The sequence below is a fragment of the Molothrus ater genome, chromosome 30 (genome assembly GCF_012460135.2).
Source record: "Molothrus ater isolate BHLD 08-10-18 breed brown headed cowbird chromosome 30, BPBGC_Mater_1.1, whole genome shotgun sequence".
Classification (NCBI taxonomy): domain Eukaryota; kingdom Metazoa; phylum Chordata; class Aves; order Passeriformes; family Icteridae; genus Molothrus; species Molothrus ater.
This window is the reverse complement of record NC_050507.2, coordinates 2,228,247-2,251,485: the sequence shown is the minus strand read 5'-3', so window position 1 is coordinate 2,251,485 and position 23,239 is coordinate 2,228,247. Positions and strand designations below refer to the sequence as shown.

At 66.3% G+C, this 23,239-nt stretch overlaps 4 protein-coding genes across 5 annotated transcripts in view; 2 read left to right on the top strand and 2 right to left on the bottom strand.

The window, feature by feature from the left end:
- LOC118697246 (natural resistance-associated macrophage protein 2-like) overlaps nucleotides 1-998 on the top strand; it is a 49,715-nt gene extending 48,717 nt beyond the window's left edge. The window contains exon 17 of the mRNA XM_036399786.2: nucleotides 821-998. Within this exon, the coding sequence (XP_036255679.1) occupies nucleotides 821-898 (78 nt within the window). The 3' untranslated portion in view covers nucleotides 899-998. The remainder of the gene's footprint in view (nucleotides 1-820) is intronic.
- Nucleotides 999-6,497: 5,499 nt separating this feature from the next.
- TSFM (Ts translation elongation factor, mitochondrial) lies at nucleotides 6,498-10,902 on the bottom strand. The gene is made up of 6 exons (XM_036399804.2): nucleotides 10,822-10,902; nucleotides 10,222-10,353; nucleotides 8,866-8,994; nucleotides 8,680-8,787; nucleotides 7,790-7,874; nucleotides 6,498-7,061 (listed from the first exon to the last, which is right to left on the bottom strand). Exons 1-6 carry the CDS (start codon nucleotides 10,861-10,863, stop codon nucleotides 6,628-6,630), a joined length of 930 nt encoding a protein of 309 aa, XP_036255697.1. The 5' UTR covers nucleotides 10,864-10,902; the 3' UTR covers nucleotides 6,498-6,627.
- A 793-nt stretch (nucleotides 10,903-11,695) lies between these two features.
- Nucleotides 11,696-13,815, bottom strand: EEF1AKMT3 (EEF1A lysine methyltransferase 3). Its single transcript, XM_036399806.1, has 3 exons — nucleotides 13,495-13,815; nucleotides 12,863-12,974; nucleotides 11,696-12,147 (listed from the first exon to the last, which is right to left on the bottom strand). Exons 1-3 carry the CDS (start codon nucleotides 13,798-13,800, stop codon nucleotides 11,714-11,716), a joined length of 852 nt encoding a protein of 283 aa, XP_036255699.1. The 5' UTR covers nucleotides 13,801-13,815; the 3' UTR covers nucleotides 11,696-11,713.
- A 3,152-nt stretch (nucleotides 13,816-16,967) lies between these two features.
- On the top strand, nucleotides 16,968-22,450 carry METTL1 (methyltransferase 1, tRNA methylguanosine). 2 transcript variants are annotated; one of them, XM_036399800.1, is made up of 6 exons: nucleotides 16,968-17,098; nucleotides 17,396-17,526; nucleotides 18,138-18,322; nucleotides 19,837-19,950; nucleotides 21,322-21,423; nucleotides 22,281-22,450. In XM_036399800.1, exons 1-6 carry the CDS (start codon nucleotides 16,992-16,994, stop codon nucleotides 22,404-22,406), a joined length of 765 nt encoding a protein of 254 aa, XP_036255693.1. In that variant the 5' UTR covers nucleotides 16,968-16,991; the 3' UTR covers nucleotides 22,407-22,450. The 2 variants fall into 2 exon arrangements, with proteins under 2 accessions (XP_036255693.1, XP_036255691.1); XM_036399798.2 differs by lacking the exons at nucleotides 21,322-21,423; nucleotides 22,281-22,450 and adding an exon at nucleotides 20,649-21,307.
- Nucleotides 22,451-23,239: the final 789 nt, after the last annotated feature.

The following is a 23,239-nucleotide window of genomic DNA, read 5'->3' as shown; positions in this document are numbered from 1 at the left end:
TCGGCACCTTCATCCCACCCTGCCCAGGCCAGACCCACCAAAAAACCCCAAATTCCCGATTTTTTTCCTGCTTTTGCCTCTTTTTTCCTGCTTTTGCCCCCGCAGAGCCTCGCCTGTGGCTCAGTCCGGTTCAGCACCGTCCCAAGGGCTTCCTTGTGCAGTTATTGCTAATTAAGGCTCAGCCACGCCCCGAAGTTAATTAAGCTCGCTCAGTTAATTGGGAATGCAGAGGGAGGCGCCGCTCGGAGCCCTGGGCGGGGCTGGACCGAGATCTGCCCCAATTAACAGCGGGATCCGCTCCCAATTAACGCCGTTCCTGCTGCTCTCTGCTAATTAATGACCCTGGGGCCGCCTCGGCTCCCGCCCGGGCCTGGTTAAGCTGGGCTTGGTTAAACTGGGCCCAACTGGGGCTTCCGTAAGCCGGGATCAGCTCTGGTTTCGTTTAAAGCCTGCCCTGTTCAGGCTCATTAATTGGGCTCAACGTCGGCTTCATTAAACCAGGCTTAATTCAGGCTTTGTTAAACCGTCCTCATTTGGAGCTTCATTAAACTCGTCTCAACTTGGGCTTTGTTAAACCAGGCTCAGTTCGGGCCTCATTAAATCGTGGCTTTGTTAAACTGGACTCCATTCCGTCTTCCTTACCTGGGCTTCACTTGGGCTTTGTTAAACCGGGCTGACCTCAGGCTTCCTTCAACCACCTCGGGCTCCTTTCAGCTCTCTTTGGCTTCCTTAAGCCAGGCTCAATTAAACCCCCCGGCATTAATTAATTGTTGCCTTCCCCAATTAAACCCCGGCATTAATTGTTGCCTTCCCCCCCCAGGGCCGCCTGGGCTTCGCCGCCCGCCCCGAGCTCTTCCTCCTCGGCCACGTCGGTTCCGACCCGTCCGTGCCCAGGTGACCCCGGAGCCCGCGGACCCCCAGGACCCCCAGGACCCCCCGGTGTGGGGGACGGACCCCCGGGACCCCCCCCGTGCCCCAGGACCCCGAGCCCCGGGCGAGCGGCGGGAGCGGAGCGGGGACAGCGGGACTGGGAGGAGCCGCCGGACCCTGGGGACAGCCGGGACAGCCCTGGGGACACCTGGGACACTCCTGGGGACAGCCGGGACAGCCTTGGGGACACCTGGGACACCCCTGGAGACACCCAGGACAGCCCTGGGGACATCGGGACAGCCTTGGGGACACCTGGGACACTCCCGGGGACAGCCGGGACAGGCTTGGGGACACCCGGGACACCCCTGGAGACACCCGGGACAGCCCTGGGGACATCGGGACAGGCTTGGGGACATTGGGACACCCTTGGGGACACCTGTGACACTCCTGGGGACACCCAGAGCAGCTCTGGGGACACCCGGGACAGGCTTGGGGACACCTGGGACACCCCTGGAGACACCCAGGACAGCCCTGGGGACATCGGGACAGCCTTGGGGACACCTGGGACACCCCTGGGGACACCCGGGACAGGCTTGGGGACACCTGGGACACCCCTGGAGATACCCGGGACAGCCCTGGGGACATCGGGACAGGCTTGGGGACATCGGGACACCCTTGGGGACACCTGTGACACTCCTGGGGACACCCAGACCAGCTCTGGGGACACCCGGGACACCCTTGGGGACACCTGGGGCACCCCTGGGGACAGCTGGGACACCCCTGGGGACATCGGGGCAGGCTTGGGGACATCAGGACAGCCCTGGGGACACGCGGGACAGCCTTGGGGACACCTGGGACACTCCTGGGGACACCTGGGACAGCCCTGGGGACACCTGGGACACCCTTAGGGGCACCCAGACCAACTCTGGGGACACCCAGGAAAGCCTTGGGGACACCCGGGCCACCCCCACACCCCCCCCCCCCCAGCCAGGGACAGCTCAGGGTCCCTCAGAGTTTTCCCCATTTCCCCCCATGGCAGCTCCGGGATGATCCCATTGGGATTTCCCAGATTTTCACTCAGGTCACCCCAGCAGGACTTTGCTCCTCGGGGTTTTTTCCCTAATTGGGGAATGTTCCAGTTGGGATTTCCCAATAAAATGAAAGCCAGGTTTGATTCCCAAGTAAAGCCAGGACTTTGCTCCTTGGGGTTTTTTCCCTAATTGGGGAATGTTCCAGTTGGGATTTCCCAATAAAATGAAAGCCAGGTTTAATTCCCAAGTAAAGCTGGGTTTGCTGCCAGGCTCAGGCTTTGGGGACAGAGGCGTTCCCAGCATTTCCAGCAGTTCTGGGGTTTTCCAGAACCCCAAATTGCCTCTCAGGGGGCTCCAAGGGCAGCAGCTCCCGGAAAACCCAGTGGAATTCCTGCCGGGAATTTCCCTCTCTGGGGCTTTCAGATTTAGAAATAAAAAATTGAGAAATAAAAATGGTTTTAGAAAGAAAACTTTGGCTGCCCAGGCATTTCCCCTTTTTCCAGGAATTCCATCATTCCCAGTTTCCCATCCCACACACACCGGGGGCGGCTCCAGGGTGGGGCCGGATCCGTTTGGGGTTTGCTGGGATTGAGTTTGGGGGGGATCCAAAAGTGCCCCATTCGGGAGGGGGTCACGGTACTGGGGGGGTGGGGTGGGGGGGCTGGGGGGTTTGGGGTCACAGCACTGGGGGGTTTGGGGGGCAGCACAGGAGGGCTTTGGGGTCACAGCACTGGGAGCTCTGGGGTGGCAGGACTGGGGGGTTTGGGGTCCAGCACTGTGGGACCTGGGGTGGGGGGTCTGGGGTGTTTGGGGTCACAGCTCAGGGGGATTTGGGGGGAGGCACTGTGGGGTTTGGGGTGGCAGCTCTGGGGGGGCAGCACAGGGGGGGTTTGGTGGCACTGTGGGGTTTGGGGTTACGGCGCTTGGGGGGGTGTGGGGTGTGGGGTCTGGTAGTCCCAGTCCCCAGCACTGGGAGCTCTGGGGTGGCCGGACTGGGGGGTTTGGGGTCCGGCCCTGGGGGGGGTGGGGTGTGGGGTCTGGTAGATTTGGGGTCACAGCACTGGGGGGTTTGGGGGACAGCACAGGAGGGGTTTGGGGAGGTTTGGGGTGGCCCCACTGGGAGGGTTTGGGGTCATGGCACTGGGGGGGCTGGGGTGAGGGGTCTGGTGGATTTGGGGTCACAGCCTGGCGGGGCTGGGGTCATGGCACAAGGGGGTCTGGGCTGGTGGCACTGGGGGGATTTGGGGTGGCAGCACGGAGGGGTTTGGGGTCACGACACATGGCGGGGGTTTGGGGTCACAGCACCGGGGGTTTGGGGTCTGGGCCCGGCGTCCCCCCGAGCACGGACGCGCTGGGACAGCCCCTGGCGCTGCCGGGATCCGCTCGGGGCGGCCCAGATGAGGGATGAGGCCGATTTTGGGACTCCCTGGAAGGGGCTGCGCCCCCCGCCCCATTCCCGCCTTCACCGCGCCCACCAATGACGTCATATACCAGCAGCCAATGGTGATGGAGAGGGGGTGGGTGGGGCTGCGGCTCGAAGTGCCCGGATGTTGGTGGGGGCGGGGCCTCGGCCCGATCCCACTGCAGTCCCAGTACGGCTCCAGTCCAGTCCTGCCCTGTCCCAGTCCGCCCCCGGACCCCTCCCAGTCCGGTCCCTCTCCGCTCCCAGTCCAGTCCCAGTCTGCTCCCAGTTTTCTCCCAGCCCAGCACTCCCAGTCCTACCCCAGTCCGCTCCCAGTGCAGTTCTGTCCAGTTCCAGTCCGCCCCCAGTCCGCTCCCAGTCTGGTTCCAGTCCGCCCCAGTTTCCTGCTGGCCGCTCCCAGTGCATTCCAGTCCCTTCCAGTTTCCCTCTGGCCGCTCCCAGTCCATTCCAGTCCCTCCCAGTCCGCCCCAGTTTCCCTCGGGCCGCTCCCAGTGCATTCCAGTCCCTCCCAGTCCGCCCCAGTTTCCCGCTGCCCGCTCCGCCAGGGAACGCCTGGACGCCGCCGCTCCCGGCGGCCAATTCCCAGTTTGTCCCAGTTTGTCCCAGTTTGTCCCAGTTATCCCCGGAACTGGAGCTGGCGCCGCCCCGGGACCAGTTTGGTTCCGTAATGGAAAATGAATTTAAAACACCCCAGAACTGGGCGGGGATTTCTCTTTTTTCTACAGATTTTCCTTTAAAATAACCCCAAAACCCAAGAAAAAAAAAATTTCCGCGGTGGAAAACTGAGGGAAAACCAGAGGAATGTGGCTGAAGAAAGAGGAAATTGGGGTGAAAGACGAGGAGTTTTGTGGTGAACTAGGCGGGATTTATTTGGGGGAAAATAGGAATTTTGGGGGAACCAAAGGGATTTGTATGAAGCGGGTGGGATTTGAGGTGAATTGGGTGGAAATGGGATAAAAAAAGAAGGAATTGGGGTTAGAGTTAGGAATTTGAGGTGAATTAAGAGGAAATGAGATGAAAAAGAAGGCATTTAGGGTTAGGGATTTGAGGTGAATTAGGTGGATTAGAGTTAGGAATTTGAGGTGAAATAGGTGGAAATTCGATGAAAAAAGAAGGAATTTGGGTTAGGGTCAGGAATTTGGGGTGAATTAGGTGGAAATGGGATTAAAAAGAAGGAATTGGGGTTAGGCTTAGGAAATTGAGCTGAATTAGGTGGAAATTCGACGAAAAAAAAGGAATTTGGGTCAGGAATTTGGGGTGAATTAGGTGAAATGGGATAAAAAAAGAAACAACAGGAGGAATTCGTGGTTCCCGCTCATAAACCCCGGGGGAAAAGCGATTCTTTTTCTAATTGAACAAAATTAATATCCCAATATTTAGCGCGGAAAAGCGGCTGAACAAAGCCCCGCCCAGACCACGCCCCCTAACGACGCACGAGCGTGGTTTGATAAAGCCACGCCCATTTCCGTGCAGGGGGCGTGGCTTTAGACGCCCCGCGCGAGGTAAACACAACCGCGCCCCGCCCCTTTCCCCGCCCATCCAATCCGCGCCCTCCGCCCGTTTCAAGTCCCCCCTCGCCCCGCCCCTCTCCGCGCCCGTCCCTCAGCGGCGGCCGCGGCCCCGCCCCGGGGGCGCCTGGAAACCGCCGCGGCCCCGCGCGCTCCGGTGGGCGCGCGCCCCCGCCCCCCCCCGCCCCTCCCCCCCACCGGACGCGGCGGGAGCGGCAGGTACCGGGGGGGGGGGGGGGGAGGGGCGGGGCTGACCCCCGGGACCGGGGGGGTGGAGGTGGGGGGGGTTGGGTCAGCCCCGTGTCCCCCCCGTGTCCCCCGGTCGCTGTCACCCTCCTGTTGATGCCCCCCCCGCCCCCACCCGGGACGCCTCCGCCGCTCCCGCCGCTCCCGGATGCGCTGCCGGGGAACGGAGCGGAGCGGGGACGGGGACAGCGCGGCGGTGTCAGCGGGAGCGGCCCGGGACGGTGCCGGGGGGGTGCGGCGGCCGCGGCCCGGTTCAAGTAATCCAGGATAGGCTGTTCCAGCCCGGCCTGTTCCCGGTTACTTGTCCCGGGAGGCGGCCGGTGACGTCACGGACGGGGGGAACCGGAGCAGCTGCCCTCGGTGTCTCTCGGGGGGTGTCGGTGCTCGGCTTCCTCACCCCAACTGCCGCCACCCCCTCTGATCCTCCCCAGACACCTGTCCCCACCTGTCCCCTGTCCCCCCCTGTCCCACATCCACCTGCCCCATGTCCCACCTGCCCCATGTCCCACTTGTCCCCCCCCCTCTGTCCCCACTTGCCCCACATCCCCACCTGTCCCCGTTCCTCCCCCTGTCCCCACCTGTTCTCGTCTCCAACTGCCCTGTCCCCCTACCTGTTCCCTTGTCCCCATGTCCCCACCTGCTCCCCTGTCCTCACCTGCCCCATCTCCCCCGTGCCCCATGTCCCCAGCTGCCCCCTGTGCCCCCACCTGCTCCCCTGTCCCTTCTGTCCCCCATCCACACTTGTCCCATGTCCCCACACGGGGCACCCCATGTCCACCCACCTGTCCCCCCCCACCTGCCCCATGTCCCACCTGTGTCCTCATGTCCCCACCTATCCCCCTGTCCCCCTCTGGGGCACCCCATGTCCTCCCACCTGTCCCCTGTCCCTCTCCCCTTTCTGTCACACCCCCTGTCCCTTGTGACCCCCCAAACCCAGCCCGGGGGTGTCAGGATGGGATGGGGGTGTCAGAGTCAGGATGGGGGTGTCAGGGTCAGGATGGGGGTGTCAGGGTGGGGTGGGGGTGTCAGGATGGGATGGGGTGTCAGGGTGGGATGGGGGTGTCAGGATGGGATGGGGTGTCAGGGTGGGGTGGGGGTGTCAGGATGGGATGGGGGTGTCAGGGTCAGGATGGGGGTGTCAGGATGGGATGGGGGTGTCAGGATTGGATGGGGATGTCAGGACGGGATGGGGGTGCCCCCCAGCTGTGCCCCCCATTGCTGCTCCCCCATTGGGGTTGGGCTGTTTGGGGTCTGAGCCCTTTTTGTGTGGATTTCCCATTAAAACCCTGCGAGGGGGGGGTCCCTGGGGGAGGTCGGGGGTACAGGGGGGGGTTGGGGGTGCAGGGGGGATTGGGGAGCATTCCCTGGGGGAGGGGCAGGGTGGGGGATCTCGGGGTCCCCCACAAAACACCCAGCCTGGATCTTCTGCACCTTTATTCAGCCTCCCCCCCACACCTGGGGGGGCTCTCGCTGCCCCAGCCTGGCCTGGGGTGCATGGGGGGGTCTGTGTGTCCCCCCCAGTGCCTGAACCCCCCCCGAGCCACATCCCTCAGCCTGGGGGGGCAGAGGCCTCCCGGGGGGGCTCCTGGGGGGGCTCCTCCCCGCACTGGAAGCGCAGGAAATCCCAGACCTGGAGCCCCCCCCTTTCCCGCAGGTACCGGCCCAGGGGCACCCCCGGCTCCAGGAGGGTCCCCTGGGCCAGCAGCCGCGTCTCGCTGTCACCTCCCAGCTCGTCCTCGGGGGTCCCCAGGGCGGTGGGGGCCATGCCCACCACGTGCTGGGCCACCCTGCGCCCCAGCTCGCGCAGCTCGGCCGGGGGGGGCCCCGGGCCCGGCCCCCCGCAAGCCACCAGCGCCCCATAGGTGCCCATGGCCACGGCGGGCCCGGGGGGCACCCAGCCGTGGGCATAGGTGGCCACAAAGCCCCCGGGAGGGGCACGGAGCCACCCGGCCCGGCGCAGAGCCAAACGCTCGCCCAGGCGGCCTGGGGGGGACAGGGACAGAGGGGGGGAAACGTCAGCACCCCCAAAAATGGGGAGGAGGGAGGTCGTGGAGAGGTCACAGAGAGAGGGATTCCCCCCACACACACACACACAAAAAGGGTCCTGGAGCAGCCAGAGCCCAGCCCAGGGACCCCAGGGAACAGCCCAGGGTGGAGGGCCTGGCACAGGGACTGGGAGCACTGGGGAAACTGGGAGGGGCACTGGGAGTACTGGGGAGAGGCACTGGGGACACTGGGGAGGGCACTGGAACTGTCAGGCTCTGGGGAAACTGGGGACACTGGGAGGGGCACTGGGAGTATCAGGTTCTGGGGGAACTGGGGGCATTGGGGGCACTGGGATGTACTGGGAGAGGCACTGGGGGCACTGGGAGGGGCACTGGGAGTATCAGGTTCTGGGGGAACTGGGAGCACTGGGACTGGCAGGCACTGGGGACACTGGAGAGAGGCACAGGGGGCACTGGGATGTACTGGGAGGGGCATTGGGGGCACTGGGATGTACTGGGAGAGGCACTGGGGGCACTGGGAGGGGCACTGGGAGTATCAGGTTCTGGGGGAACTGGGAGCACTGGGACTGGCAGGCACTGGGGACACTGGGGAGAGGCACAGGGGGCACTGGGATGTACTGGGAGGGGCATTGGGGACACTGGGAGGGGCACTGGGCACACTGGGATGTACTGGGCAGGGAACTGGGATGTACTGGGGGCACTCACCCATGGCCAGTGCCAGGTGCTCGCTCAGCAGGTCCCCCCCGTCCGCTGCCCGCACCTGGGCCAGCTCCTCCTCTGGCAGCAGGAGCTGGGGAGAGGGGTCAGAGGGGCACCCCGACAGCCCTGGCACCCCAAACCCTGCCCCTGGCACCCCCAAACACCCCCAAAACCACCCCAAACACCCCCAAACCCTGCCCAAACAGCCCTGGCACCCCCAAACCCTGCCCCTGGCACCCCCAAACCCTGCCCTGCACCCCCAAAATCACCCCTAACACCCCCAACCCCTGCCACAAGAGCCCCAAACCCTGCCCCAACAGCCCTGGCACCCCCAAACCCTGCCCCTGGCACCCCCAAACACTGCCCAAACACCCCCAAATCCTGCCCCAACAGCCCTGGCACCCCCAAACCCTGCCCCATCATCCCCAAAACAAACCTCAACACCCCTAAACTCTGCCCCAACCCCCCTGGGACCCCCAAACCCTGCCCCAACACCCCCAAACACCCCTAAATTCTACCCCAACACCCCCAAACCCTGCCCAACACCCCCAAACCTTGCCCCTAAATTCTACCCCAACACCCCCAAACCCTTGCCCCTAAATTCTACCCCAACACTCCCAAACCCTGCTCCAACACCCCCAAAACCTCCCCAACCCCTGGCACCCTCAAACCCTGCCCCAACACACCTGGCACCTCTCCCCTAACACATCTGGCACCCCTAATCCCTGCCCCAAAAACCCCCAAACCCTGCTCCAACACCCTTGGCACCCCCAAAACTTCCCCTAACACACCCGGCACCCCATATTCCCCCAACAACCCAACACCATCTGTGCCACCCCAACTCCCCCAAGACCCCCAAACGCCCTGGCTGCCCAAAGCCCCCCCTGGCTGCCCACCTTGGTGCCCGAGGCCCCCTGGCAGTGCCCCAGGACCCCCCTGGCCGCCATCTCCACCAGCTGCTGGAAGTCGGGGGTCCGCGCCACGAAATCCGTCTCGCAGTTCACCTGGGGGGACACGGTGACCCTGGGGACACAGAGACCCCCAGGGGGGACACAGGGACCCCCAGACCCCCCCTCACTCACCTCCACCATGACAGCGGCCGAGCCCTCGCTCAGGATCCCCACGAGCCCCTCCCGGGCCCGGGCAGCCCCAGGGGCAGCGGCTCGGGCCCAGCCCCGGCGGCGCGACTCGGCCTCGAGCCAGGCCTCAGCCTGGGGGACATGGCGGGGACAGGGCCAACTCAAGTGTCCCCAGCACTGCCAGGGCCACCCCAGCACTGCCAGGGCCACCCCAGCACTGACAGGGACACCCAATGTCCCGCAGCACTGACAGGGTCAACTCAGTGTCCCCAGCACTGCCAGGGTCACCCAATGTCCCCCAGCACTGCCAGGGTCACCCCAATGTCCCCCAGCACTGACAGGGTCACCCAATGTCCCCCCGTAGTGACAGGGTCACTCCAGCACTGACAGGGCCACCCAATGTCCCCTGGTAGTGACAGGGTCACCCCAGCACTAACAGGGTTATCCCAGTGTCCCCAGAACTGACAGGATCACCCCAATGTCACAATCATTGACAGGGTCACCCCAGTACTGCCAAGGTCAGCCCCAGTGTCCCCAGCACTGACAGGGCCATCCCAGTGTCCCCCAGCATTGACAGGGTCACCCCAGTACTGCCAAGGTCAGCCCCAGTGTCCCCAGCACTAACAGGGGTCACGCCAGCACTGACAGGGCCACCTCAGCACTGACAGGGTCACCCCAATGTCCCCATCACCACCCCTCAGCCTGGGTAGGACACAGGGAGGGGCACAGACCAGACCCAACCCTGCTGCCCTCCCACCCTCTGGTCCTGGTGCCCCAAAGCCCCCCTGCCCCAGGGACTCCTTATCCCAAACCCCCATGCCCCAAAGCCCCCCTGCCCCAGGGACTCCTTATCCCAAACCCCCATGCCCCAAAACCCCCCTGCCCCAGGGACTCCTTATCCCAAATCCCCCTGCCCCAAAGACCCCCTGTTCCAGGGGACCCCCTGCCCCAAACAGCCCCTTCCCCAAAGATCTCCTGTCCCAGGCACCTCCTTCCCCAGGGTCCCCCTGTGACAGGGACCCTCTGCCCCTGGGACCCCTTCCCCGAAGACCCCCTGCCCCTGGGACCCCCTGTCCCAAAGAGCCCCTTCCCCAGGGACCCCCTGCCCCAAAAACCGCCTGCCCCAGGGACCCTTTTCCCCAAAGACCCCCCTGTGCCAGGCACCCCCTGCCCCGGGGACCCCCTGCTCCAGGAACCCCAGGCACCCCCTGCCCCAAACAGCCCCTGCCCCAGGGACCCTCTGGCCATAGCCCCCCTTCCCCAAGGGCCCTCTGCGACCCCCAGAGTCCCCCCTGCTCCCCATCCCCCTCCTGGCCCCGTGTCCCCCCAGGTGTCCCCCCGTGTCCCCTGTTGCCGCACCTGCCGCAGGTCGCCCCCCGCCCGCTCCAGCGCCTCCCGGCAGCGCATCACGGGCTGCCCGGTGCGCGCCCGCAGCTCCCGCAGCTCCCGCAGCGCCGGCGGGGCCGCGCTCAGCCAGCGGCCCGGGGGGGCCTGCGGGGCACGGGGGGGTCACGGACGGGCCTCGGGGGGGGAGGCCCGAGGGGTGTGGGATGGGTACGGGGAGGGCCCGGTATGGCGGGGGGTGGGGGGGGGTACCGGAGGGAGGGTGGGGAAGAGCAGAGCGGTGGCGGGGGCCGATCGGGGATGGGCTGGGGGGTCCCGGGGCTGGGGGGGTCCCGGCGTTCCCGGTGGTGCCGGGACATGGGGTCCCGGGGCTGGGGTTCCCGGGGGTCCCAGGGCTGGGGTTCCCAGGGGTCTCGGGGCTAGGGGTCCGGGGACTGGGGGTTCCCGTGGGTCCCGGAGGTCCCGATGGTCCCAGTGCTAGGGGTCTCGGGGTTCCCGGTGATCCCAGGGCTGGGGAGTCCCGGTGGTCCCGGCGGTCCCAGGGCTGGGGGTCCCCGGGTTCCCGGTGATCCCGGGGGGCTGGGGTTCTGGGGGTCCCGGGGGTCCCGGTCTCACCCGCGCCGCCCCCCCGAGCGCGCCCAGCGCCGCGCGCTGCATCCCGGCCTGCCCGTGGCGCGCCGCGTGACGTCACGCCACACCGGGCAGTGACGGCTCCGCGCTACGGGCGCCGGGAAGGGTCAGGGCGCGGGGCCACGATTGGCTGCCGCGTGTGTGTGACGTCACACAGGCGACACGGAGGCGCGGGATTGGCTGAGGGGAATTGGGGGGGGGCTGGAAATGCCCCCCCCCCCCCGAACCACCCCCCGCACCCAAGAGACCCCCAGCCCTCACAGACCCCAGACCCTCAGAGACCCCCAGCCCTCACAGACCCCAGACCCTCACAACGCCCCCCCCGACCCTCACAGACCCTCAGAGACCCCCGGCCCTCATAAACCCTAGACCCTCACGAACCCCCACAGACCACCCCTGACCTTCACAGCCGCCCCAGCCTCAAAGACCCCCGACCCTCAAAAAGCCCCCTGACCCTCACTGACACCCCCCGACCCTCACAGACTCCCCCTGATCTTCACAGACTCCCCACAGCCTCAGAGACCCCCGACCCCCCCTGGCCCTCACAGATCCCCCGACCCCCACAGATCCCCGGCCCTCACAAAGCCCCCGGCCCTCACAGACCCCAGACCCTCACAAACCCCCCCAGCCTCACAGACACCCCGCCCTCCCACCCACTCAGACTGCCCTGAGTCACAGACCCCCCTGGCCCTTACAGAACCCCCAACCTCACAGACCCCAGCCCCTCACACACACCCCCAACCTCACAGACCCCCGACTCTCACAGACCCCCGATCCTCACAGACCCCCACACCCTATCCAGTCCTCCCGGCCTGTCCCCCTCCCCAAACCCCCTCCAAATCACACACAGAGCCTGAACTGCGACCCTCGGCACCATTTAATCTCCGGTAAGGGACTCCAGCCCAGGCCTGCCCTGCTCCGGGGCTCCGTCCCTTGGGGTGACCGCGTAGATCTCGATGTCCCGCTCGGGCTCCCGCCGCAGCAGCCGCACCCCGAAGAAGGGCGGCAGCAGCTGCCGGAAGAAGCGGGCGGCCCCGGCCTCGCCGCCGCGCAGGCGGGCGCTGAGCAGCGCCTGGGCCGGCGGCACCAGCAGGTGCCGCAGGGTGCCCAGCAGCGGAGCGAAGGAGCGGGGGTCGTACACGATGTCGGAGCCCAGGATGAGGTGGAATTTGGGCGGGAAGCGGCGCTGGTCGCGGCCCCAGCGCAGCGCCCGCACCCGCGGCCCCGCCGCGCTCCCCGGGAAGTTGAGCCGAGCGTTCTCCCGGAGCTGCGGCAGCGCCGTCGGCCGGTCCGTGAGCGTCACCTCGGCCCCTGCAGGGCAGCGCGGCCGTCAGAGGGTACAGCCCCCCGGTAACCCCCCCAGAACACAATTAACGGTGGGTCAGTGGGTGGGTCATCCCTGGGACCCCCACCCCAAAATCACAGTAAAACCCTGAGCCAGAGTGAGGAACAGCCCCACCCCAAAATCCCAGTAAATCCCCCCACAACCCGTAAAACCTGGAGACAGAGTGAGGAACACCCCGTGGGACCCCCACCCCAAAATCACAGTAAAACCCTGAGCCAGAATGAGGAACACCCTCTCAGAGCCCCCACCCCAAAATCCCAATAAATCCCCCCACATCCCATAAAACCCTGAGCCAGAGTAAGAAACACCCCCTGGCACCCCCCAATCCCAAAACCACAGTAAAACCCCTGAGCCACAGTGAGGAACATCCCTTTGGAACCCCATCCAAAAATCCCAGTAAACCCCCGCCCATATCCCATAAAACCCTGAGCCACAGTGAAGAACACCCCCACTGGATCTCCCCAATCCCTCCCCGACCCCAATAAACCCCGAACCCAAAGGTGGGGGGACAGGGGGTAACCACCCGTGGACCCCCCAGATCCCAATAAACTCTAGGGCTGCTCACACCAGTTTCCAGTTCTGTACTGGCTGGGGGAACGGGGATCCCCCCCACCCACGGGTGTCCCCCACAGGTGTCCCCCCACCCCAGGTGTCCCCCCACCCCTCGCGTGCCCCCCGTACCCAGCATGGCAGCGAAGATGCCCACGATGCCGGTACCGGCCCCCAGCTCCAGCACCCGCTGCCCCGCCAGCTCCAGGTTCTGCTCGCCCAGGAACCGGCACAGGGACAGGGCCTGGGGGGGCACAGAGGGGACACTGGGGGGGGGACCCAGCCCATGGGAGACCCCCCGAATCCCAAAGCCCCCCCACCGCTTCTTCTTGTGCCCCCAGGGTCCCCCCGGTCCTCCCACGGCCACCGCGGTGCCCCCCGAGCGGCCACCACGGCCCGGGATGCCCAGGGTGCCCATTCCCGGTGCCCCCTCCGGTGTTCCCCATTCCCCCCATGACTCGGTAGCCCCCACCCCAATCACGCATCGCTCCCGCTGCCCACCGTGGTGTCACCCCCCGGTACCCCCGTTCTCTCGGGGTCCCCCATTGCCCATCCCTCCTGCCACACCCGGGATGTCCCGTGTGTCCCTCCCGGGATCTCCCGCCACCCCATCACTCCCGGTACGCCCGGGATGTCACCTCCCCGCTCCCGGTGTCCCCGACAGCCCCGTACCCGCGAGATCCCCCGGCTTCCCCATCACCCGCTGTCCCCCGGGAAGTCACCCACAGCCCCGGGATTTCCCCCGCGGCCCCGGTGCCGCTCACCGCCTCCCAGACGGCCCCGGCGGGCCCGAGCCGCGGCCCGTGGTGCTCGGCGATGTGCAGGACGCGCCCGCACAGCCGGAACCGGCGCCGCTCCGGGAAGAACTCGGAGAAGAGCTCGGGGTCCCGGGGGAACACGGCCCGCAGCGCCGCTTCTGCTTCTTCTCCTTGCTCCTCTTCCTCTTCCTCTTCCTCTTCCTCTTCCTCTTCCTCTTCCTCTTCCTCTTCCTCTTCCTCTTCCTCTTCCCCGTTCTCTTCCTTCTCCTCCCGCCCCCCCCCGGTCCCCACGTGGCACCCGGGCGCCGCCATCGTGGAAGGGGCGGGGCCAGGTCGAGCCCCCCGAACCTGATTGGTCAATCCAGTTAAGCCACGCCCCCCCGTAGGTGATGGGGCCCTGCCCACGGCGCGCGCTCTGTCCCGGCCCCCGCGGTCCCGCGGGCGGGGGGGGTCGGTGTTCCCCGCTGTCCCCTTCCCCATCCCGGTGTCCCTCAATGTCCCTGGATGTCCCCCGATATCCCTCGGTGTCCCCGGGTGTTCCCCAGCGTCCCTCAATGACCCCCGATATCCCCCGGTCTTCCCCGGTGTCTCCCAATGTCCCCCGGTGTCCCCCCCGATAGCCCCCGGTGTTCCCCGGTGTCTCCCAATGTCCCCCAATGTCCCCCGATATCCCCCGGTGTCCCCTTCACCATCCCAGTGTCCGCCAATGTCCCCCGGTGTCCCCCGGTGTCCCCCAGTGTTCTCCGGTGTCCCTCAGTGTCCCTCAATGTCCCCCGATATCCCCCGCTGTCCCCCGCCTCACCCCCGTGTCCCATCCCATATCCCCGTGTCCCCTGCTAGGTCCCTGCTGTCCCTTGACCTGTCCCTTCCCCATCCCGGTGTCCCCTCCCGTCCCTTGGTGTCCCCTGCCATGTCGCCCTGTCCCCTTCTCCATCACAACGTCCTGTGGTGTCCCCAGTGTCCCCTGCCCCATCCCACTGTCCCTTGTCCCATCCCACTGTCCCCTTCCCCCCTGCCCTTGGTGGCTGCCATCCCCAGGCCATCCCTGGACACCCCATGTCCCCTGTCCTGCCCCACCCCTGGTGTCCCCTGGCTCTCCATCCCTGTCCCCAGTGTCACCCCAGCAGTCCCTCCAGGGGTTCTTCCCAATGCCACCACCTGTCCCTGTCCCAGTGCCACCAGTGCCACTGGTATCACCACAGCCCTGGGGCCCTGATGTCCCTGATGCCAGTGTCCTCAGTTCCTGCTGTCCATGTCCCTGTCACACCCATGTCCCTGTCACATCCATGTCCCTGTCCCACCTGTGTCCCTACTGTCCATGTCCCTGTCACACCCGTGTCCCTGTCACATCTCTGTCCCCAATCCCTGTGTCTCTGTCACATCTGTGTCCCTGTCGCACCTGTGTCCCCAATTCCCATGTCCCTGTCACACTGGTGTCCCTGCTGTCCATGTCCTTATCCCACCCGTGTCCCTCCTGTCCGTGATCCTGTCCCATCTATGTCCCAAGTCACCGTGTCCCTGTCATACTCGTGTCCCTGTTGTCCATGTCCCTGCTGTCCGTGTCCCTGCTGTCTGTGTCCCTGTCCCACCCGTGTCCCTGTCCCCATGCCCCTGTTCCCCTGGTGTCCCTGTCACACCCATGTCCCTGCTGTCTGTGTCCTGTCACACCTGTGTCCCCAGTCCCCGTGTCCCTGCTGTCCATGTCCCTGTCCCTGTGTCCCTGTCCCACCCGTGTCCCTGTTCCCCTGGTGTCCCTGTCACACCCATGTCCCTGCTGTCTGTGTCCCTGCTCCCCTGGTGTCCCTGTCCCACCCGTGTCCCTGTTCCCCTGGTGTCCCTGTCCCCTGCCATTCCTTTGTCCCCATGTCCCCAACCCTGGTGCCTTGCCCATCGTGTACCTGTCCCCATGTCCCTCATCCTGATGTCCCTGGTGCCACCGCACGGGTGTGACGGCCGTGTCCTCGGTGCCACTGTGCGAGGTGTCCCGGACCCGCCCCCGGTGCCACTAGCGCGGTTGTCACAGTCCTGTCCCCGGTGCCACCCGAGCCGGGCTCTCCGGGCTCCCGGTGACCGGGGCTGAGGGGGTGACTCCGGGGTAATGAACAACCCGCCCCGACCCCCCCGGTCCCCCCCGTGTCCCCTCCGTGTCCCCCCCGGGACCCCCCGCGCAGCCGCGTCACCGCCTGCGTCACCGGGTTAATGTGGCCCCGGGGGACACCGGGGGGGCAGCGCTGGGGCAGAGCGACCCGGGGGGGTCACGGGGACCGGGGGGGTCAGAGCGACCCGGGGGATCACAGGGACCGGGGGGGTCAGAGCGACCCGGGGGGGTCACAGGGACCGGGGGGGTCAGAGCGACCCGGGGGGGTCACAGGGACCGGGGGGGTCAGAGCGACCCGGGGGGATCACAGAGACCGGGGGGGTCAGAGCGACCCGGGGGGCTCACAGGGACCGGGGGGGTCAGAGCGACCCGGGGGGGGGTCACAGGGACCGGGGGGGTCACAGCGCTGGGGGAGGGGTCGGTCCCCGCGTTCCCCCGTGCCCCGGGCCGGGACCCCCGCCCGGAGCCGTTCCGGGCAGCCCCAGAGGGACCGGCCAGGACGGGAAGGGACCGGCCGGGAAGGGACGGGATGGGAATGGACGGGAAGGGACCGGCTGGGAAGGGACGGGCAGCTCCGGCCCCACATTGCTCAACCCCCCCGACACCCCCGGGGGTTCCCGGAACTCGCCCCCGGTCTGGCCGCAGCCGAATTCCCCAAACGGCCCCGAGCGGGAAGAGCCCGCGGAGGGGGGGACTGGGGGGACTGGGAGCGCTGGGGGGACTGGGGAGACTGGGGAGGGACTGGGGGGACTGCAATCCCTGGGGGAACTGGGGGGAACTGGGGAGGGGCTGAGGGCACTGGGGACTGACTGCACTGGAGGCACTGGGGGGACTGGGGGGAACTGGAGGGACTGGGGGGAATTGGGAGCACTGAGGGGACTGGGTGGACTAGGATCCCTGGGGGCGCTGGGGGGATTAGGAACACTGGGAGCGTTGGGGACACTGGGAACACTGGAAGCGTTGGGAGGACTGGGAGTCCTGGGAGCACTGGAGGGACTGGGGAGGGGGGGGGCACCAGGGGGCACTGGAAGAACTTGAGAGGACTCGAGGGGTTTGGGGTACTGGAGGGCATCAGGGGGCACTGGGACCACTGGGAGGAACTGGGAGCACTGGGGAGGGGCACTGGGGGGTCTTGGAGCACTGGGAGCACTGGCAGCGCTGGGAGAATTGGGGGCACTGGGAGCACTGGGAAGGGCACTGGGGGCGCTGGGGAGGGGCACTGGCAGCACTGGGGGACACTGGGGGGGCACTGGGAGCACTGGTTGTACTGGGAGCACTGGTTGTACTGGGCCACCAGGGGGCGCTGTCACTTCCAGGCGGGGCTCGCTCCCCTGACATGTCGCGCGTGACGTCACAATCCCGCGCCGCGTAGTGACGTCACTGTAACGCGCCGCGTGGTGCCGGCATGGCAGCGGCCGAGGAGAAGGAGGAGGAGGCGGCGGTGCCGCCACAGAAACGCTTCTACCGACAGCGTGCGCACTCGAACCCGCTGGCCGACCACACCCTGTGCTAGTGAGTGCGGGGACCCCCGGGAACCGCCCCGGAACCCCCCCGGAACCTCCCCCGGTAACACCCGCGCCGGGTCCCGGGACCGCCCCAGCGCCCGCGGCGGGACCCCCAGGCCGTGAGGGCCCCGGGACCCCCGTGATGGCCCCTGTGGCACCGCAATCACCTGGCCGCCCCCAGGAACAGCCGGGCTGGGTCCCCCTGCCCTTGTGTCCCCCCCGATGCCCCCTCCGGTTCCTGGGCAGTGACAGCCCCGGTGCCCGCTCCGGTTCCCGGGCAGTCACGGTTCCCCGGTGCCCGCAGCCCGTCCCGCCCTCAGGACATGGACTGGGCCTCGCTGTTCCCGAGTTTTTTCCCGCCCGAAGCCCCCCCCGGGACCCCCCCGGCCCGCGTGGAGTTCGCAGATGTGGGGTGCGGCTACGGGGGGCTGCTCGGTGAGCCCGGGCACCGGGGGGCACGGAGTGCACACCGGGGGTGGGCATGGGGGGCTGGGGATGGTCACGGGGGCACTGGGGGCTGCTGGGTGAGCCTGGGGGGCTGGGGGTGGGCACGGGGATTGCGGGTGAGGGGGTACCGGGGGTCAGCATGGGGGTGGGTGAGGGGGCACCGGGGGCTGCTGAGGGGGCACGGGGGGCACAGCCGGGGGCACGGCGGGGTCAGGGTGGGACAGGCGGTGCCGCCGGGGCTCTCTCTGTCTCTTTGTCTGTCTGTCTGTCTGTCTGTCTGCCTGTCTCCCACCTGGTCTCTCTCTCCCTCTCCCTCCGGGACTCTCACATGGTCTCTCTCTCTCTCTGACCGGGTTTTTCTCTGTCTCTCTCCCCCGGTCTCTCTTTCTCTCACCGGGACTCTCTCCCGGGGCTCCGACCGGGTCTCTCTCTCACCTGGGCTCTTTCTCTCCCCGGTTTCTCTCTCTCTCTGACCGGGTTTCTCTCTCTCTCTCTCTCCTCTCTCTCTCCCGCCCGCAGTGGCGCTGTCCGAGCTGTTCCCGGGCTCTCTCTCTCTCTCTCTCTCTCACCGGGTTTTCCCCTCTCTCTCCCGCCCCCAGTGGCTCTCTCGGAGCTGTTTCCCCGCTCTCTGGCGCTGGGTTTGGAGCTGCGGGGGAAGGTGGCCGCGTTCACCCGCGCCAGGATCCGGGCGCTGCGGGCGGCCCAGCCCGGCCGCTTCGGCAACGTGGCCTGCGTGAGGGGCAACGCCATGAAACACCTGCCCCACTTCTTCCTGCGGGGCCAGGTGGGGCTGGGGGGCACAAACCAGCGCTGCTGGGATTGCTGTGTGCCCTGAACCCACCACAAACCAGCGCTGCTGGGATTGCTGTGTGCCCTGAACCCACCACAAACCCCCAGTGCTGGGATTGCTGTGTGCCCTGAACCCACCCTGAGAGCCACAAACCCCCAGTGCTGGGATTGCTGTGTGCTCTGAACCCACCACAAACCCCCAGTGCTGGGATTGCTGTGTGCTCTGAACCCACCACAAACCCCCAGTGCTGGGATTGCTGTGTGCCCTGAACCCACCACAAACCAACAGTGCTGGGATTGCTGTGTGCCCTGAACCCACTCTGAGAGCCACAAACCCAACAGTGCTGGGATTGCTGTGTGCTCTGAACCCACCACAAACCCCCAGTGCTGGGATTGCTGTGTGCCCTGAACCCACCACAAACCCAACAGTGCTGGGATTGCTGTGTGCCCTGAACCCACCACAAACCCAACAGTGCTGGGATTGCTGTGTGCTCTGACCATCCTGAGAGCCACAAACCCCCAGTGCTGGGATTGCTGTGTGCCCTGAACCCACCACAAACCCAACAGTGCTGGGATTGCTGTGTGCCCTGAACCCACCACAAACCCCCAGTGCTGGGATTGCTGTGTGCTCTGAACCCACCCTGAGAGCCACAAACCCCCAGTGCTGGGAATTTCTGTGCCCTTTGAGACCTCCCAAAATCCACAGCAACCCCCTTAACACTCCTGGGAATTCCTGTGTCTTCTGAAATCCCCCCAAACCCACAGCAAGCCCCCCAAAGCTTCCTGCAATTTCTGTGTGCTCTGAACCCACAGAAATTGGGTTCAGAGCCCCCCCAAACCCACAGCAACCCCCTTAACACTGCTGGGAATTTCTGTGTCCTCTGACCCACCCTGAGAGCCCCAAACCCCAACACTCCCACAAATTTCTGTTCTCTGAGCCCCACCCCAAAACCCCACAGTCCCTGGGACTTCTGTGTGCTCTGAACCCCACCCTGAGAGCCCCCAAAAACCCAACAGTGCTGGGATTTTTGTGTGCTCTGAACCCACCCTGAGAGCCCCCAAACCCTCGGGGCCCTGTGGAACACCTGCCCCCCCCCCCTCCTTCCCCTGGGACCCCCTGAACCCCCCTGAACCCCCTCCAAACCCCCCCTGAACGCCCCTCCCCTCCAGGGACACCCCTCAGCCCCCAGGACCCTTCTGAGGGGGTTTGGGGTGGCACTGGGAGTTATGGGGTGGCATTGGGAGGGTTTCAGGGTGGCACTGGGGGCTGTGGGGTGGCACTGGGGGTGGCACTGGGGGCTGTGGGGTGGCACTGGGGCACAGGTCCCCCACAACACCCCTTGGACCCCCTTAGGACCCCCCTGCCCATCCCACAGGACCCCCCCATCCCCATTCCCCTGGCCTGAGCTGCACTCACAGGGGGCTTTGGGGGGTCTGGGGGTTTTGGGGGGCAGTGCCAGGGGGTGCTGCCCCCCGTTGGTGCTGACCCCCCCATTGGTGCCCCCCCAGCTCTCCAAGCTGTTTTTCCTGTTCCCTGACCCCCATTTCAAGCGCACCAAGCACAAGTGGAGAATCATCAGCCCGGCCATGCTGGCCGAGTACGGCTTCGTGCTGCGGCCTGGGGTGAGACCCCCGACCCCTGAGACCCCCTGAGACCCCCCCAAACTCCCTGAGACCCCCCTGAGACCCCCCCCTGAACCTCCTGAGACCCCCTGAAACCCCCCTGAGCTCCTAAATCCCCTGAGACACCCTGAGCCCTCCTGAAACCCCCCTGAACCCCCCCCGAACGTCCTGAGCCCCCCCCAAAACCCCCTGAAACCCCTGACCCCCCCCAACCCTGAGTGCCCCTGAACCCCCCAAAACCCCCTGGACCCCCCTGAGCCCCCAACCCTGAAACTCCCTTGAAACCCCCCCAAACCTCCTGAGACCCCCTGAGCCCCCCCTGAAACCTCCCTGAGCCCCCCCCCAAACCTCCTGAGACCTCCTGAAACCCCCCTGAAACCCCCCAAACCCCTGGGCCCCTCTGAGCCCCCAACCCTGAAACTCCCCTGAAACCCCCCCAAACCTCCTGAGACCCCCTGAGCCCCCCAGAACCTTCTGAGCCCCCCTGAAACCTCCTGAGCCCCAAACCCCCTGAGCCCCTCAAAGCCCCTGAGTCCCCCTTGCCCCCCCAAACCCTGAGCCCCCCTGAAACCCCCCCAGAACCTCCTGAGTCCCCCTGAGCCCCCCAAAACCCCCCCAGAGGTGTCCCTATGGTTTTCGGGTACACAGGGCTTGGGGTACACTCTGGTTTTGGGGTACACACTGTTTTCGGGGTGCAGGGCCTGGTGTACACGGTGGTTTTGGGGTACACTCAGTTTTGGGGTACACTCAGTTTTGGGGTGCAGGGCCTGGTGTACACAGTGTTCGGTTTTGGGGTACACTGTTTTGGGGTACCCAGGGCCTGGTGTACCCGGTGTTTTGGGGGTGTCACTGTGTTTTTGGGGGTACACTCTGGTTTTTGGGGTATCACAGTGGTTTTTGGGGTGTCACCGTGGTTTTCGGGGTGTCACAGTGGTTTTTGGGGTGTCACCGTGGTTTTTGGGGTACACTGTGGGGTTTTGGGGTGCAGGGCCTGGTGTACACAGGATGTTTTGGGGGTACACTCTGGTTTTGGGGTATCACAGTGGTTTTTGGGGTACACTCTGGTTTTTGGGGTGCAGGGCCTGGTGTACTCGGTGTTTTTGGGGTACACTCTGGGTTTTGGGGTGTCACAGTGGTTTTGGGGTGTCACAGTGGTTTTTGGGGTGCAGGTCCTGTTGTACACGGTGTTTTTGGGGTATCACAGTGGTTTTGGGGGTACACTCTGGGTTTTGGGGTGTCACAGTGGTTTTTGGGGTGTCACCGTGGTTTTTGGGGTGTCACAGTGATTTTTGGGGTGCAGGGCCTGTTGTACACGGTGTTTTTGGGGTATCACAGTGGTTTTGGGGGTACACTCTGGTTTTTGGGGTGCAGGGCCTGGTGTACACGGTGACGGACGTGCCCGAGCTGCACCAGTGGATGCTGCAGCATTTTGGGGAGCACCCCCTGTTCGAGCCCCTGCCCCCCGCCCAGCTGGTGAGGGCAACTGGGGAAACTGGGGGGAACTGGGGGGAATGGGGGGAAATTTGGGCCAGTGGGGGGAATTAGGGGGAACAGGGGAGGCACTGGGAGAACTGGGGGGAGTGAACTGGGGGGCACTGAACTGGGGGGAACTGGGGGAACTGGGGGGCACTGGGGGTTATGGGGTGACCGTGGGGTTATGGGGTGACCGTGGGTTTTGGGGTGGCACTGGGGCGCAGCGGGACCCTCACACAGGGGCAGCGCGGGGCTCACTGGGGATGTGCCTGGTGTCCCGGGCTGGCCCTGACGATGTCCCCCTGCTGTCCCCTCACTGTCCCCTCACTGTCCCACTGTCTCCTCGCTGTCCCCTCGCCGTCCGGTGTCCCCGCTGTCCCCCCGGTGTCCCTTTGCTGTCCCGCTGTCTCCTCGCTGTCCTGGTGTCCCGTTGTCCCCGTTGTCCCCTCGCTGTCCCCCCACTGTCCCGGTGTCCCTGACTCTGTCCCGCTGTCCCCTCGCTGTCCGGTGTCCTGGTGTCCCAATGTCCCTGACGCTGTCCTCATGCTGTCCCGCTGTCCCCCGTTGTCCCCACTGTCTCCTCGCTGTCCCCTCGCTGTCCCGGTGTCCCGTTGTCCCCGGTGTCCCTGACGCTGTCCCGGTGTCTCCTCGCTGTCCCGCTGTTCCCCTGTTGTCCCCGTTGTCCCCGTTGTCCCCCCGCTGTCCCGGTGTCCCTGACTCTGTCCTGCTGTCCCCTCGCTGTCCCCTCGCTGTCCCGCTGTCCCCCCGTTGTTCCCGTTGTCCCCGGTGTCCCCTCGCTGTCCCGGTGTCCCTGACGCTGTCCCGCTGTCCCCCCGTTGTCCCCTGGCTGTCCCCAGGCCGCGGACCCGCTGCTGCCGCTGCTGCCGGCGGTGACCGAGGAGGGGCAGCGGGCGCGGCGGGCGGGGCGCCCCCCCAGCACCGCCGTGTTCCGCCGCCGCCCCGACCCCCCCGCGGCGCCGTGACCCCCCCGACCCCCCCCCTTTTTGTAATAAAGTCACAAAATGTCCCCAAGGCTGCTCGGGGGGGGGCCCGGTGCCCCAAGCCCGGCCTGGCGCCGGTTCCTGCCTCAGTTTCCCCATCGCAGAAACCCCCGGGGGTGGCGGTGCCGCGCCCCCCCCGCGTCCCGGGGCCTTCCCGGGGCTTCCCGGGGCTGCCGGGCGGGAATTCCCGGGAACCGGGACCGGGGGGAGGGGGGGGCAGCCGTGTGCGCCCCCCGGGACCGAACGGGGGTCACTGGAGAGACGGGGGCGGGGTCCCCTCGCCCTCCCGCACCCCCAACCCCCCGAAACACCCCCGGGGGAGGGGGGGAATGGTCTGGGGGGCCGGGGGGGTTTTGGGGTGCCAGGGATTTCACCGGGGGTGCCGGGGGTGTTACCGAGGGGGTTTGGGGTTCTGAGGGTGTCACCGGGAATTTGGGGTGCCGGGGGTTTCACCGGGATGGCTGGGGGTGTCACCGGGGGGGTTTTGGGGTGCCAGGGATGTCCCTGGGGGGGGTCACTTGGGGGGTTTGGGGTGCCGGGGGTGTCACCGGGGAGGTTTTGGGGTTCTGAGGGTGCCACCGGGGTTGCTGGGGGTGCCACCGGGGGCATTTTGGGGGTGTCACCGGCCGTATTTGGGGTTCTGGGGGTGTCACCGGGGGATTTGGGGGTGTCACCGAGTTGGCTGGGAGTGTCACCGGGGGTGTCACAGGGGAATCTGGGGGGTGTCACCGGGAGGATTTTGGGGTTGTCACCCGCTGGGGTTTGGGGTTCCGGGGGTGTCTCAGGGGATTTTGGGGTGCCGGGGATTACCGGGA